The sequence below is a fragment of the Meriones unguiculatus genome, chromosome 17 (genome assembly GCF_030254825.1).
Source record: "Meriones unguiculatus strain TT.TT164.6M chromosome 17, Bangor_MerUng_6.1, whole genome shotgun sequence".
Classification (NCBI taxonomy): domain Eukaryota; kingdom Metazoa; phylum Chordata; class Mammalia; order Rodentia; family Muridae; genus Meriones; species Meriones unguiculatus.
In genome coordinates, this window is record NC_083364.1 from 92,720,176 (window position 1) to 92,737,506 (window position 17,331).

Genomic DNA, 17,331 nt, shown 5'->3' on the forward strand with positions numbered 1-17,331 from the left:
CCTGAGCAGCTCCAGGGTCCTGAGGGGAGGCCCCTGCCATGTGGGTTGCCCCAGCTCAAAGCTCCACTTGGACCTCTTCACTCTGGGGACTGCATCCCTAGGCTGGCATTGCCATTAGCCTCCTATCCTCCCAACCCGGGCAAGGTCGTGGGGGTGCCATAGTTCCTCATCCGCACGAGAGCCTGGGACTTCCTCCTGCAAACCCCCGCTCTGCATCCTTCTTGGGGAGCAGAGTCCACCCCTGGCCTGGGGAGCCTTCCTACACATGGGGCAACATCTCAGGTTGGCACGTGTCTGTGCCCTGTGGGTTCTAATGAACAATGCTCCGGCCAGCTCTCCTGGGACCACTGGAGGCAGTAGGAACCCTGGGACTGGATGCAGTAGGATGCTCTCTGGCCTATGTACCTCTAAATCCCCTCTTGAAATTTGCTTATGATGCTGTCCGCTGGACTTCTCCCTCACACTTGGCTCCCACAGTGAGCACCCACAGGATCAGAGCTGTCTCAAGTCGAACTTTACCTCCAATTCAAATAATTCATTGTATTTGATTAGACAAAAAAAAAAAAAATAACAAAGTATTTTTAACTTTGTGTGGGAGGAGAAAGATGGAATAGACACAACAGTAGAATAATCACAGGTAGGTAATTACACATGCAAATGAGTTGAGTTTAGTGACTCCCCCTGAACTCCTCTTTACACAGTTACCAGCTCCTGCTAAGCCCCTCACTTGGGGGGTAGGTTCTTTCTAGTCTCATATGTCAATTCTAAACTAAGGGGAATTCAGACATAGCCTGCTCTCTCAGCGGAGCTCTGCAGGTGTTGCCAGTCACCGGAAACTCCTGAACAAGCAGGATGAAGATGGCTCTTCTCGTTTAAACCATTGTCAACAGCCTCCACTCAGTGTCCAGCCTCTGCCACTTTGAGTTCTCAGGCGGGGTGCGGGGCATCTCAGTCTTGAAGGATCAGTTCCTTCAGCCTAGAGTACAAAACCTCTCAAGTCAGGGAAGCAAGTGATTTACTGATTGAGGAATGGACACTACAACTGAGTGATCTGGAGTTTCTGGAAGGATGCTGCAGGCCCTCCAAGTGAACAAGAACTAGAGATGAAGGTATGAGACACAGCATGCCTGATGAGCAAAAGCTCAGCTGGCCAGAGGCAAATCAACACAAATCAACATGGGGCCAGATCAACAGCATGGGCCTGACAAGGGGGCTCAAACTGGAAGACCTAAGTGTCTCTTCAGGGCCCACAGTATAAAGGACGAGCTCCTGAAAGCTGTCCTCAGATCTACACACACACACACACACACACACACAGGAACACACTCCTAAAAGCTGTCCTCAGATCTTCACACACACACACACACACACACAGGAACACACTCCTAAAAGCTGTCCTCAGATCTTCACACACACACACACACACACACACACACACACACAGGAACACACTCCTAAAAGCTGTCCTCAGATCTACACATACACACACACACACACATACACACACACACACACACACACACACACTCCTGAAAGCTGTCCTCAGATCTTCACACACACACACACACACACACACACACACACACACACAGGAACACACTCCTAAAAGCTGTCCTCGGATCTTCATATACACACACACACACACACACACTCCTGAAAGCTGTCCTCAGATCTTCACACACACACACACACACACACACACACACACACACACGAACACACTCCTAAAAGCTGTCCTCAGATCTACACACACACACACACACACACACACACACACACACACACAGGAACACACTCCTAAAAGCTGTCCTCAGATCTTCATACACACACACACACACACACAAGGTTCTCTGGGGCCCACTGGCCAGTTAGTCTTGCCAAGTTATAGGACCCCAGGTTCAGTGAGAGACCCTTTCTCAAAAACTAAGCTAGAGAAAGGTAGAAGACACCTGACACCAGCCTCTGGCCTTCACACATCTGTGAATACAGACATGCACAAGCACACACACACAAAGGTGTCAATACAAAAATTGAGTAGCCACATGTGGTTAGACATGTAAGTTAGTGCTCCACCCAGCAGTGACGTTCAGCAGTGACGGCAAAGTTGCTCAGAAGAATAAAAAGATGTCTGGGACAGTAACAATGTAAGACTCCAGTCACTGGCTTTCGAGAACTCACTCTTTCTCTGGAAGATGTGAACAATGCAGCCATAATCCCCATGGTTGTAAGACACTTTCATTTCTTCCTTAACAAATGAGATGTTGAGAATGGCCTTTTGTGTGAGGTATTCTAAATGTTAAGTTACGAAACAAGATTGAACTAGACTGTTTGGTGCTAGAAAACCAGGTCGGAAGGAGGAGGGAAGCCCTTAATTTTTGCAGTACTTGCTGATTTCTCTAGTGTAACACCCACTCCCTCTCTGCTCAGCTTCGAGCTGCCAGTGGTTTGCCAGCAGCTCAGGTACTGCTACCATTTCAAACAGCTCCCGCACACCTCGGGCACCTCCATGGCCTATACTGTCTGATGCAACTGTTAAGTGAATCCACAAACCTGGAGCTCAGTCCACATCATAGTTTGGATCTGAAATGGCCTCCAAAGCCTTCTGGTCACTAGGGTCACACCCTCTTTACACTTGTTATAACTCTATAGTCGTCAGAATGCTTCAGGAACAGCTGATCAGAACCAGAGTCAGTCCTGCAGAATAAGTCCTCACCTATACCGAAAAAGGAGTCTGGGCTGAGCCCATCACAGACCAGCCTCACTGAAGATGTACATTTTAGGTCCCCAGAATTGTTAATAGCACTTAAGTAACAATTTAGTGTATAAACAAACAAACAAACAAAAAAATGAACATTAGAACATTTAAAATCTTTATTCTCTTATAAAAATTAATACAAATTCCTTCTAAAATTTTTACATTACGAAAAAAATATCAACTTAATACATTCCATTAAAATCTTACCCAGAGATTGGGCTCTTGGGCAAGTATCCTTCCCAGCTCTTTAAGCACAAAGTAGTGCACAGCAAGGTGGAATCTCACTCACTGATGGTTCTTTACTCTACACAAAGCTGTAAATCATTCTAACAGATCAACCACTGCTCCTACAGAGGCTTAAGCACTGATTTGCAAAGGCTACACTACAAAGGAAATGAGAAAAACTATTAAGATTTTCTCTCTACTCACTCGTAAATATCCAAAGTATTCAAAGTAACAAAGTTTTAAAAATAGAAAAATACAATGAATACATACACACAATGAACACATATTTACATACAATGAATACATAATACAAGAATGAATTTAACAGAAAAAGAGAGTTAGAAAAGCACCCCAATTTTTTGTCAAAATAAAAATTCCCAAATTCCATTCAACATTTAAAATTCACATACGAGGAACAGTTACCTCTTCACCTTAAAATACAGACACAAAGTTTGTTAGGAACAAGGGTGGGGCATGGGGGGTATGGAACACAGCTCAGCTGCTGTGGCTGGCAAAGGACAGCTTTGATTCAACCTCACACAGCTTCGTCTGCAAGGCTTTCAGGACATCTTCCATCTACCCAATTGAAAAGAAGTAAAAGTGCGAGTATGATTAAAAACTCAGTTTACTGATTAAAATAATCCATGGCATTTTGAATGTTATGCACGACATACAGATGTTTGCTCTAACTAAACTCTTTAGAGGAGCGATCTCTCTTGAGTAAGACATACTGATAATCTCATCAGCTTTAGTCAAAACCCATCATCTCCAGCTCCGCTGCATTCACCATCCTGTCTGCCTAAAGAAACAGTATTCAGCAATGTGTTGTCTGTACCGGGCAAGCCAATCCACTGAAGGCCACAAGACGGCTGAGCAGGTGAAGGCACCTCTGCTGAGCCTGACAACCTGGGTTCAGCCCTGAGACTTGATGGGGCTCCACCTCCACGGACACCAGGCATGCATGTGGTGCACATGCATACATGCAGGCAAGCACAGGGACACCGAGACACATGAGAAAGAATTAAAACAACGGAAATACTGCTTTGCTCAAGGCTGCATTTCCTGTTTGGAATGAATGACATTTTAGTATTGGCATGGATGTACTCAGTGTTGTTGAAACAGCATTAGCTCACAGCTCAACTCCCTAACAGGAAGTACTAACAGCAAACAGACGACATCATGGGGTCGTGTAGAAGGGTCATCTGATCACTGCAGGAAAGTGCTCAACAAAAGCATAAATTTACAGTAAAATTACCTGTTTTAGAGACTTCTCTACTTCGACTCTGCTTTCAAGATTGAAAAGCTCCTTGTCTTCTGATACGATTTGCTTTTCAGAGGACCCTAAAGTGTAACTGAGGAGTAAACAATGCAGTTAGGTATGAAAAGGAGCAAACATCAAACTTAGAGCAGCCCACAGCACTCTAAGCCCATTACTCTAAGCACCAAGGAACTGAGCACAGCCGTTCTCTTCCTGGAGACCTGAGGGAGCTGTATCACGTAACCTTACCCTCCCTACGGGCTTTGTCCAGACAGCCACACACATTCTGTTTCTGTCACAAATACTTCACAAATGCAATAAACCTCCTCAGGCGGTCAGGCGGCCAAACGCTAAGCAGCTGGAGACCAAGGCCCAGCAGAGGAAACCCAGGTATTTATTTTTATTAAGTCATAATCTGTGGAACAGACTTGGTATCAAGATCTGGACAACCTTGGGGCTAGTGAGACGGCTGTTAGCTAAGAGTACTGGCTGCTCCGTAGAAACTGAGTTCAGTTCCCAGCACCCACATGATAGCTCACCCACCCTAACTCCAATTCTGGGGGGTCCATGACCTCCTCTGGCTTCCAAAGAACCAGGCATGTATGTGGAACACACACATATGCAGGCAAAACACCCACAAACATAAAATAAAAAGAAAGCCTAAAAAAATTAGATCCAGAAAAACTCAACATTGCCCTCCAACTTGTATGTTCCAGCCTTCTGGGGTTATGGGATGTTATCATCTGAAAAAGCATTACAATGTATTTAAGAAATAAAAAGAAGATGAAGAGGAGGAGGAAGAGGAAGGAGGGAGAGAAACAGCAGCCCGGCCTATGAGAAAAATAAGTCTGGTGCCAACTACCACAGAAATCTCAACATAAAGAAGAATGAGATTCCTTCCCATTTCTTTTATTCATACAGCAACTTCATGTCATTTTGTCAAAGAATTCGTCTGGGGCTGATGAGATGGCTCAGAAGTTAAGAGCACTGGTTGTTCTCCCAGAGGTTCTGGGTTCAATTCCCAGAACCCCCACAGCAGGTCACAATGCCCAGTTCCACCCCCAGAGCTCTAATGCTCCCTTCTGGCCTCCACAGGCACTGTACATGTGATGCACAGACATGCATACAAGTGAAACACCCATACACATGGGATCATAAAGGGAAACTAAGTCTTCTTTTGGAAACCCCCTGGATTATATTCCTGAAAAAGAGGACAGTAGATAAAACCATAGAAGGCAATTAATATCCTCTTTAGAAAAAAAGAACAAATGAACTAAAAAACTCATGCCATTTAAGGAATTTTGTTTTGTTTTTTGTTTTTTTCAAGACAGGATTTCTCTGTGTAGCCCTGGCTATTCTGAAACCCATTATGTAGGCCAGGCTAGCCCTGAAGAGATCCACCTACCTCTGCCTCTGAGTGCTGGGATTAAATATGTGCACCACCATCACATGGCTCATTTAAGTAATTTTTTTAAACTGTAAATGTTACACTGGGCAAACACTTCTATAACAAACTCCTCAGCATGAAAACCCTGGCCCATAACGTAACATGTATCCTAAATTCAACTCTTTGTTTTTTGAGACAGGGTTTCTCCGTGTAGCCTTGACTAGACTGGACTTGCTTTGTAGTCCAGGCTTGCCTCAAACTCCCAATGATCCACCTGCCTCTGCCTCCCTAAGCACTAAATTCAACTCTTGAGAAGAAAAATAACTTCAATATTGTGATCTTATAGAGCAAAATATTCTATTTTTTTTTCTTTTATACAGATACTATCACTTTAAATTTTTTAGCCTGGCACGGTGGTACATCCCTGTAATCCTATCACTGGGAAGGTTGAGGCAGGAGAATCACTGAGTTCAAGACCAGTAAGGGACATACAGTGAGACACCAGCTGCTTCAATCTTAAAGTAAAGTGAGACTATGCAGAAGCTGGCAACTCTTTTTGTCCCTGCTTTCTGATGGAGAACTGTTGGTATAATGTTCTTTTGGAGTGTACACACTTTACCCTTGTTCATTCAAATACTGATTTCTCTCCCCCACTTTCTGGTTTCAATCCGGACATTGCATTGTGATACTTATTCTAAGCATCACCTGTTTCAACTTTGTGTAAACATGCCAAAATAAAGCAACTAGCCACAATGTTGAGCAAGGGAAAGGAAGCAGGAAGAGAGTGAGGAGCTAGAGGACAGGAAGGAGTGGTAGGCAGAGAGCTGGGAGAACAGAGGCAGGAGAGAGATCTTGGACCAACATGGAGTATGATATACCAACAAGTATAATGCGGGAAATCTAAATTTTAGCAAACTATGAGGGCTTGGAGGTTTAGGATGGACTAACTATTGCCCAGCATTATGTTCTCAGTTAATTAAATAGATCAGTCTCTGTGTGGTGATTTGGTTATACAGCTGTTTAGGATTAACAGCAGCTTTAATAAAAGATAAGCCAATAGTAAATATCAATCGTCACTTACAACAGAGAATGCAGTGTGACCAGCAGCCTTAAGCTCCGCACCTCCACTTCCCACCACTGAGTGAGTGACCCTCACTGAGCCCAGATAAGCCATTCCTTCTCTAAAAAGAAACAAAGAAGGCTGGGCGTGACAGGTTGGAGGTAGAGGCAGAGACAGGTGGACCTCTGAGGTCAAGGCCAGCTTGGTGTACACAGGAAGTCAAGCAAGCCAGGGCCACATAATGAGACCATGTCTCAAAAACCTAAAACAACAACAACAAAAAAAAAAAAAAATAGAAAGAGGCTTTTGTTTCAATCCTACTGGATTAAAATTTTATCTTCCATCTTATCATTATCATTGTTAAAAAGAGATCTTGCTATGTAACCAAAGTTGGCCTCACAGCAACCTCAGCCTTTGGGCTGCTGAGGTTCCAGGAGCATAGCCACACATGCTAGAATGCCCTCTCTTTCACACCCATATCCACCCTCAGTCTTTTCTCACGGATCCTGGTGAGCAGCTCACAGACTAAAGGAGCCTGTGTCTGAGACCTGGCCTTCTACTCAGTCATGGACCACCATACACCCACGTGCTCTGTAACATGAAGCATTGCTTGCTTAGTGCTTCTTCCATGTGACCTGGTTTGAAGAATATAAAATTTTGACTTAAACTTGTCTGGTGTCAAAAGATGGCAAATACATAGTTAGTAACTAATACTTGGATAAAAAGTACTGTTTTAAAATTTTTAAAGGAGAAAAAAACTAAGAAATTAAACAAGCATGATAAAAACAGCTCAAGTAAGGAAAATATAAGTATGTTCTTTTCTTCTTAAATTACACTAGGGTCATATCTCTGCAAGGATTAGTTAAGATGCATTTGTATCAACTGATGTAATTCTGTATTTATTTTAAAAGGCCAATCAACTGGCAGACCATCAAGACATCTCAAACTGTTCTGAGGGGTAAGGTTTCCCATACCTAGCACTGGGTTTCTTAATTGACAACCCATTGCTTCTGGGATGAGCATAATTCTGAGTAGGGTAATTTCAATTAAACTCAGATATATATACATTTTAAAAAGTAGGTATCCATATGGCTTTTTCAAAAGCACTAAGGAGCTATGGATGGCTGAAGGCTTTTAACAGAGGGAGAGTCAGTTTAAGGATATAGCCCCTACTAGGTGGCCACACACACAGGAGTAGATACAGGTTATTAAAAAAAAAAAAGCTGAGGCGGTGGTGGTGCATGCCTTTAATCCCGAGCAGGGGCAGGCGGATCTCTGTAAATTTTGAGGCTGGACTAGTCTACAAAAGGAGATCCAGGACAGCCAAGGCTACACATAGAACCCTGTCTCTAAAAACAAAAACAAACAAACAAACAAAAACAACAACAACAACAAAATGGCATGGAGTTTTGGAAGGGAGGGAGGTGGGACAATGGAAAAAGTCAGGATGGAATTGTATGAAATTCTCCAGAAATCTTGCAGAATACAGACATCTTGCATTTTGGAAAAATCAGAAAACAAAACAAACCCAGACATTCTTTATTACAGTAAATAACTGAATTTACATTTCTAGTCTTCTAGAATAGCAAAGAGACTCCTTTCCTATCACATTTTAAAACGTCAATTCTTCATGCCATTCTTTGGGGCGTCGGAGGGGACTCTGAGACAGCCTCTATGCAGCTTGCAGCCCACTTCCTCCAGCGCTGACTGCAGTGTGCCCCCCCAGTCTACGCAGTGCTGGGCCCTGAACCCAGGGTTTTGTACAAACTGGGCAAACACTTCACCCACTAAGCTACATCCCCAGCCCTTCTTTACGATCTTCTAAGGCAGCGGTTCTCAACCTATAGGTCACAGGGTCTCAAGCAACCCTTTCATGGGGGTTGTATATCAGATATTCTGCATAGCAAATATTTGCATTCTGATTCATAACAGCAGCAAAATTACAGTTATAAAGTAGCAACAAAAAATGTTATGGTTGGGGGTCACTACAGCATGAGAAAGTATACTAAAGGTCTCAACATTAGGAAGGTTGAGAACCACTATTCTCAGAGCCTAATAACAGGATAGAAAGTGTGCACGGTGCACACAGGTCCACACGACAGCTTTAAAACATCTTGCCAGGCACATTTATACACAGGACCCCAGTACTGGGGAGCAGAGTTATGGGACCATGAAGTTCAAGTCAACTAAGACTATGTACTGAAACTGGTCATGGCGCACGCCTTTGACCCTGGCACTCAGGAGGCAGAGGCAGGCAGGAAGTTCTCTGAGTTTGAGAGCAGCCAGGTCTATGGAGTGAGTTCCAGAACGGCCAGGGCTACAGCAAGAAAACTTGTCTCAAAAAACCAAAGCAAAAAAATAAATCAATAGACAAAAAAACTCAATCAATTTTACTTCAAAAAAAGCCTCACATTTTCTCCTACAATTTAGTGTCTCTCTTTTCCAATACCAAATAAATTAGGCCCAAATTGAGGTGAGTGGGGGGGCTTTACTGTCAGAAATTATTGCTCAAAAAATATATGAACCCAACAGTGTTGATTTAGTACTATTTTACCAATTTCTGCAAACCTACCTCTTTGAGAAGTCAGTCATGGGGCTGCTACTTATCTATCAAATCTACCTTTCAGCTGGGCCTGGTGGTGGCATATGCTTGTAATCCCAGCAGAGGCAGAGGCACATGGACCTCTATGAGTTCAAGGCCAGCCTGGTCTACAAAGTAGCCAGGGTACACACAGAGAAACACTGTCTCAAAAAAAACAAACAACAAAAAAGAAAAACCCTACCTTTCAATGGCTTCAACGCTGAGGCAGAACAAGTCCCTCTTATAATCCAGCTTCTTGGGTGTGCATCTGTACACATAGCCAAGGCTGAGGGAGCAACCGGTGCAAGACAAAGTCTCAAGAACGCTGCAATAAAGAAAGGACCCCACTGAGGAAGAAAGTACAATCTCTATAATAAAATCCACAGGCTGAGGGTGGCATGACTGCTCAGCACAGAAAGGTGCTTGCTGCCAAGCCTGAAAACTTGATCTGATCCAGGGACCCACATAATGAAAGGAGAGCTGTCCCCTGACCTCCATAGACAGACACACAGATAAACACACACACACATGTGATTTAAAGAAATAAAAAATTAAGTTAAACCAATAAGTTCCATAAGCCCTTAGGTGCCTATGGTGGACAGGATCTGCTCTAACCACTTTGTGTTGTTGAGACAGGATCTCCTGTATAGCCCAGCCCCCCTACTCCATCCTCCCCGGCAAGTGCTAGGGTGACAAGAGTGCATGACAACAAGCAGTTTCACTCTGACCGCGCACACACACACGTGTGTGTGTGTGTGTGTGTGTGTGTGTGTGCGTGTGTGGTAAACAATGGCAAGATTGCAGGAGAGATGCAAACACCATCAGCTCTAAGCCACACCACCTTGAACAACAAATGACAGGAAACATATACAAAATGCCAAGGCAGGGTTTTTCTAGAATATAAAGTCCCTGACCTGGTATTAAGACAAACTATTTAAACTCTGGAAAAGCAACAAAAATATCTTTACAACATCCAACCAATTACCCAGGATTATTAACACTGTAGGTAAGAAGGGAGGCAAATTTTTTCTGTAATGAAACAGAAAACAAAGCACTTCAGGCTTCCGGCCACCTGGTGTCTGGTTTGAACACCAACTTCATGCTGTCACACAAAACCAGTCAGACTCACAGAACTGAAAACCTAGGTTCCCTTAAACAGTCACTAACACAAGCCCAGCCCAGGCCAGCTATGGTGGCATACACCTTTGATCACAGCACTCAGGAAGGCGGACACCGACAGATCTCTGAGTTCCAGGACAGCCTGGTCTCCACAGAGAGACCCTGTCTCAAAAAAAAAAACAAGAGAAAACAAACAACCCCATGCCCAGCCCACAAACCAGTCTACAACCCTGCTCTAGTGGTGGACAGCCGGGTTTGTGGGGAACAGGTGGGTCTGCAGACTTTAAAAAAGTCTCCAGAGTTGGGTGATGACACGTGGAAAGACCAGCTGCAACAATTTCCTAGTCAAGACAGCCGAGACTCTGCTAAGAGGCCGCCACAGATATTGGGCTGTACTGCCCCCTCACGACATTAACTAGGTTTGTCCAAAGAGCAACATCCTCCCCTGAGCAGCTCTGCCTCGTTCTGGTTCCCGTCTTAAATAGTTAAGCACAGCTTTGAGTTTTTCCTCTTGAGGCAGGGTCTCACGTGTCCCAGGCTATCCTTAAACTTGTGAAAAATCTTGAACTCCTGATCCTTCTGCCTCCAACCTCCCAAGTGCTGGGATTTTAGGTGTGTGTCACTACTCTCAGCCAGTTCACTGGCTTGTTTCCTTGCATTGTGTTTTGACACACACAACTTTACCACCAACTAGAGATACATCCAATACAGGTGAATGGGAGCTCTTTCCTATGTAACTGCTCCTCCAGTCTTCTCGAGCCGCTCCACACATTTGGAGCTCCTTCTGTGCCCATTAACACCTTTAAAATATTCTTACAATCCAATGTCTCCCAAAGCCTTTCCAAATTAGTGTATCTAAGTTAGCATTCTATATGAAAGTTACAGTCCCAACACGTACCAAATTATTTCTGGATTTTTTGATCTTGATTAAATGTACACCACAAAAAATACAATTTCAAAAGTATTTTAACCCCTATTTAATAAGGGACCTGTCACCATTAAGTATCCATCTGTTCTTTCTGTCACGCCAAAGGGATTGCCTAAGAGTCAGTCAATCAGACAGAGAGCATCACTGTCCACCTGCACACTCAGAGATGCTTTTTAATTACTGCTGCAGCATCCGGATCGAAGATCAAAAATGAATCACCACTTGGTAAGATTTCACTAATGATATAATTGACAAAGTTATCTGCTACTTGTTCTATATTAAATTTCTATGGGTCTTAAGATTTTTCAGAAGAGATAAAAAATGGGCTAGAGAGATGGCTCAGCAGTTAAGAGCTGCTCTTCCAGAGGGCCTAGTTCAATTCCCAGCACCCACATGGTAGCTCACAACCATCTATAACGGGATCTGGTGTTCTCTTCTGGTGTGCAGGCACAGGCACAGGCAGAACACTGTATATATAATAAATAAGTAAATCTTTAAAAAAAAAAAAAAAAAAAGACTTAAATGCCGGAAGCCAAAGCTATCTAGTGAAGACAAAGGTATCTACGGAAGCCAAAGTCAATTAGTGAGCCAAGGCTATCTACGGAAGCCAAAGTCAAAGCTATCTAGTGGAGACAAAAGGTGTTTGCCAGGCCAAAGCCAAATAGTGAGCAAAGGTCATTTAGTGGAGACCTAAAGCTATTTAGTGAAAGTTATCGAGGACCCTAACTCGTGGGTGAGAGACTGTGAGGACATCCGTTAGAGCATCCGTGAGAAAACATCCCTGTGGTATCTTGCAGCACCCTATTTAACACATGAAAGCACTCTTCCTGTCTCCTGCAGCAGCTAATCACCTTCCCCCTTTCCTGCCCTCTCCCTGTATAAGTTGGGTAAAATTTCTAATAAATGAAGCCTTGATCAGACAAACAGACTTGGCTTTCTTCCTTGCGCTTCTTGTTCCCCTCCCCTATTCCTTCCACTCTCCTCCCTTAGGAACCCCGTTGAAGCCCTGCTCGTCCAGGGCACTTAAAAAAAGATTAAGTAAAAAATATTGGGGTCGAGGCAGCAGGCACACATGCAGTGCACATACATACATGCAGCTAAAACATTACACACATAAAATAATAAATCTCTTTTTAAAAAACAACCATCTTGGTGCTGGAGAGATGGCTCAAATGTTAAGAGCACTGGCTGCTCTTCTAAAGGTCATGAGTTCAATTCCCAGCAACCACATGGTGGCTCACAACCGTCTATAATGAGATCTGGGTCTCTTTTCTGTTGGGCAGGTGTACATGCAGGCAGACACTGTATACATGATAAATAAATAAATCTTAAAAAAAAAACCATCTTAGTAGATAGATGCTACACAACCAACAGTAACAGGCAAATTTACATGCTATATGTATCAAGATTCAAAACAATTAGGAGGCTACCAAAAATTATCAAAATTGGGTTTGGGGGGGTTATTTTGTTTTTGAGACAGGATCACATTGTGTAACCCTGTCATAAAACTCCCTCTGTAGACCAGGCTGGCCTCAAACTAAGAGAAATCCACCTGCTTCTGCCTAAGTGTGGGGATTAAACGAATGTACTACCACTGCCTGGCCAATTATCAAGATTATTAATCAAGAAAAAAAATAATTATTCAAACCTGAGATTTTGAAGTCCCACTGATAAATGGGTAATCAGCCACACCAACATCTAAGAGCTCACCTAAGCGCACTCACACCCTTGTATCATCTAGATGGGGTCTGTCTTCCCAGGCTCCAGAAGAAACTTAAGTGAGACACTCAGGGCTCATGGTCCTCAGAACAGGGGTCTCTTAAAGGTGACTAAGACTGGACAAGTCATCAAGGCAGAACCCCAAATGACTACATCCTGGTGGCTTTCTAAGAAGAGGGAGAGACGGGAAGAGACACACCACCCTCCGGCTCAGTCTTGGGTGGTGTAGTCTTCAAGGCTGTCGTTGTACACAGCCCTTAGACAATGTACCAGAACCCTGAGCCAAAGCTAGACTCCTTCCTCTATAACACAGAATGGCAGGTACTTCATCACAGCCCACACTAATCCAGACCTAGAATAACCTTGAGGGACAGTAGGAATGGGTGACCACTATCACTGGCCTGAATTCAGCCTATCACTGAACAAGACTGAGCAGCACTACCAGAAACCAGAAAGTGACTTTAAACAAGGCACTGGCTCAATCATAAGGTCCCCAGCAAAGAATGAAATCAGAAAAACATGGGAGGTAGTACTGCTAGCTCCACCACCCATTTCTGAAGGCCACCTCCTGTGCCTTAGTTGACTGCTGCAATGGCTCAGCCAGAAGTAGGACATTTCTTTTGAAAAGTTCATAAGCATCCTAAAGCAATACAGTATTTCACAAGGCCCTAGTGGTAAACCCAATATGAACGATGGGTGTGGGTGACACAGGTAAAGAGCAGCGAGTAACTTTTGCATCACGGGGTGAGAAAGCCAACTCGCTTCTCAAATCTCGACCAGTTCTGACTACAAAAAAGAACAGTGGCTCAGTTTCATACCACACAGCTGTCAACACAGCTATAGACTGTTCAACACCAAGAGAACAGACCACAGGCTCCAAACCAGACAAGAGTCATCATGACTTCTAATATTTGAGTCACTGTAATATCTCTAAAGCTACTTTTAAGCTAATTTAATGAAAACATACTAAGCACAAAACAGTGGATCTGGTACTGACATGACAAACATGGAGAAGGTGACATTAAGACTCAAGTTGGGAAGCAAAGAGAAAATAATTCTACAGAGGCAGGAAGGCAAACACCAAGATCCCAGACTGACTGTGATCAGGGCTCTAGCCTAGTGAGGTACCTCAGCCTCGTTCCCTTCAGCTACAAAATGAGGTATCTAAAGCCGGGATTTCCCGGGTGGAGAAATGGCTCAATGGTTAAGAGCACTGGCTGCTCCTGCAGAAACCAGGAGCAGCAACTCAGCATACCTACACAGCAACTCAGTGTCTGTAACTCCCTGTTCCAGGGGATCCAGTGCCCTCTTCTGACTTCCTGAGCACCAGGCACACACACGGAAAACTTGCAACCTCACCGAATGGTGGAAGACTTTTCCCTAGAATTAAAATTTTCTGACATACTCACACAGACACCTTACTTACCAACCATCTTCATCTTTGTACTTGGACAGTTTCTGTTCCTTGTCCACAGAAACATTAGAGGAGACACCTGGAAAGAGAGCGGCATCACTCTATTGTATGGTTTGTTATAATACCCTGAAGACAGGGAACCTTTAACTCAACTTTAACTTATATTTTAGAACTCAGAGGACTGGGGGGAGGGGTGGACCAAAGACCGGTGGGGGTATGCACATGGTTCAACTCTAGGTACAGAGGCCTTCTGGGAAAAGAGGTGGAATATGAGTTACTTCATATCCTTCTCTGAAAGCCAGTGGTATTAAGGAATGAACAAAACTACTGGGGAACATCAGTGGTGAAGCTTGGACTGTGAGTATCACAAGGTACAAACTACAAAGAAAAGCTACGAGGTAGAGTGAAATTGGGACAAGACCGAGACCGAGAAAGATGGTTACCACTGTACCTCCACATTCCAAACTTTTTCTAAAAGTAACTGAGCAGGTCCCCAGCGGGATATCTTGTACTTGGACATCACAGCTGAACCAGAGAAACATTCCCAGAGGGAAATGAAGACGCGACATCAAATTTAGTGAGAGTCAGAGCAATCTCTTGATTTCAGCCCCTTTCACAGTGCCTTAGCTAAGCCCCATGCCCAGAGACTCAGTTGCTCAAAGAAGAAGCTGGGATGTATTCTGTGAACTTATTTTGGTTTTTCTGGCTCTGGAAATCATGCAAGGAGGCCCAGAACCATCAGCACCACCTTCCGCCTGAACATCACTGTGGCTAACCTAGGGTGGTTAGGCTCCCCTCCTTGCTTGTTCCAGAAGAGCAGACTGTCACTCCTCTGCCTGGCGTTCACGCCTTAGAAGATTCCCTTTCCTTTACCTCAGTCTATAAGTGCCTTCATTCCCTAGCCCCTTTCTAAAGCTTGTCTTTATTCCACACTTTGGCCATACCAGCCTGGGACCCTTTGTGGTAACTGCTGGGTCCCCAGGAAGAGAGGTGGGGAGAAGGCAGGACCTAAGTTAGCATTTACATATAAAGATAATAAAATTTCCAGCACCCAAACCTGACATTTCCTTGGGCAATGGAAAGACAAGACACTTGTAATAATTAAATAACTAAAGAATGAGGGAAATGCCAGGCACAATAGCACTCATCTTTAGTCCTAGAGCTCAGGAGGCAGAAACAGAAGGATCTCTGTGAGTTCAAGGCCAGCCTGGTCTACAAAGCGAGTCCAGGACATCCAGGGTTCTAATACACAGAGAAACCCTGTCTCGAAAAGCAAACAAAAAGAATGGGGAAATTTAAAACTTTTTATTAATTTATTAGTGTTTTGCCTATATGTATGTATGTGCACCAAGCGCACGTGTGGTGTCTGTGGCATCAGATCCCCTGTAACTGGAGTTACCAAAACATGTAAACCACCGTGTCAGCGCTGGGAACTGAACCCTGATCCTTTGCAAGTGCTCTTGAACACTGAGTCATTTCTCCAGCCCCTAATTTTTTTTTAATATGTTAGTTAAACTACTGGGATTGAGATATTAATTTGTAAACATTATAAAAAACTAAATCACCATGTTGTGGCTATAAATAAAATGTTAGGCTACAAGAGTACACATACTTCTGAGAAAGCTGAGGTAAAATCATTAGTTCAAAGTCACCCTGGGAAACTCAGCAAGGTCCATCCCAGAAAAAAAAAGTTTAAAATTGCAAATGTCGTAAACGTCAACAAAGGTAAACAAAACACTTCAACTGGAGCAAGAGGGAATAGAAATTAATCTGAAAATGTTATTTTCTTTTAAACTTTGATACCCCTTTGCACTGTTTAATAGGTGCAACTGGGTGATTCCAGTGAATCACTACGGGAAACTACTGCTCCTGTTTAAAAGACTCAGCAAAAATTAATATGGGATAAATGACCTTTACCTAGTTGGCACAGGTTACATCGTAAAACCTAACAACAGTATTAGCGCACATAGAAAGCAAGATAGAACACTCTAAAAACGGGGGAGGAACAAAACGAAAGACAACACGTTATTTCTTTTAAAGCCATAGTCTGACTCAGTGCTATCTGTCAGACTAAACCTCTATAAGGAGGCTGACTGGATCACGCAGTAAAGAAACCGCCTAAATCTGTGGCCAACAAGGCTACACTAACTCATTTAATCGACCCTGTTATCCCATGTATTATCCCTCATTTTAGAGAGGAGAAACTGAGGCACAAGCGGTTAAATAGCGTGCCTGAGGACCTTCAGCTAAGTCGGTGGCGGTCCACTAGTCCTCCCATGGAATCTGACAGTGCGCCTCTGATCTGAAAAATCCTGACACTCCCTGAAGGAACCACTCAGCTCAAAGGCTTGGTCTCTTCTTTCCGAATGTCTCGACGAAGCTCAACCGCTGCCGTTCTGGGCACGGGAGCCCGCGGAAAAAGGCCGCCTCTCCTCCCCGCGTGCTGGGTCAGCTCGCCCGCCCCCCCCAACCGGCACCGCGGAGCCCCCCGGCGGGAGGGCGGTCCCAGCGGGCCCCGGCGGAACTGACAGCGCAGCAGGATGCAGTTGGTGTCCTCGCGGCCGGCCACCCAGCTGAGCGAGTCGCCGAGCGGCAGGCGACAGCGCCCGCACAGGAACACGAGCGGGTACTCCCAGGCCTCGGCCTGCTCCTCGCGCCGCTCCGGCCCCGGCTCCGGCTCCGGCTCCGGCTCCGACGCGTCCGCGCTCAGCATGCTCGCCCACTTCTGCAACAGCCGGTGGCGGCTCGAGTCATCCGACAGCCGCTTCCCCAGCAGTGAGGAGCCGCTCCGCTGGCCTCGGTGTTTACAGACACCAAAAGTAGGGGGGCACCCCAGAAAACTAGGAGCCGACATGAAATTCGAATCGGCCGCGCTCCGCAGCCCC

General features: G+C 44.5%; 1 protein-coding gene across 1 annotated transcript; it reads right to left on the reverse strand.

Moving 5' to 3' along the window:
• Positions 1 to 2,847: 2,847 nt before the first annotated feature.
• Mis18a (MIS18 kinetochore protein A) lies at positions 2,848 to 17,323 on the reverse strand. Its single transcript, XM_021628461.2, has 5 exons — positions 16,976 to 17,323; positions 14,459 to 14,525; positions 9,469 to 9,591; positions 4,236 to 4,332; positions 2,848 to 3,556 (listed from the first exon to the last, which is right to left on the reverse strand). The coding sequence occupies exons 1-5, from the start codon at positions 17,298 to 17,300 to the stop codon at positions 3,476 to 3,478; spliced, it is 693 nt and encodes a 230-aa protein (XP_021484136.1). The 5' UTR covers positions 17,301 to 17,323; the 3' UTR covers positions 2,848 to 3,475.
• Positions 17,324 to 17,331: the final 8 nt, after the last annotated feature.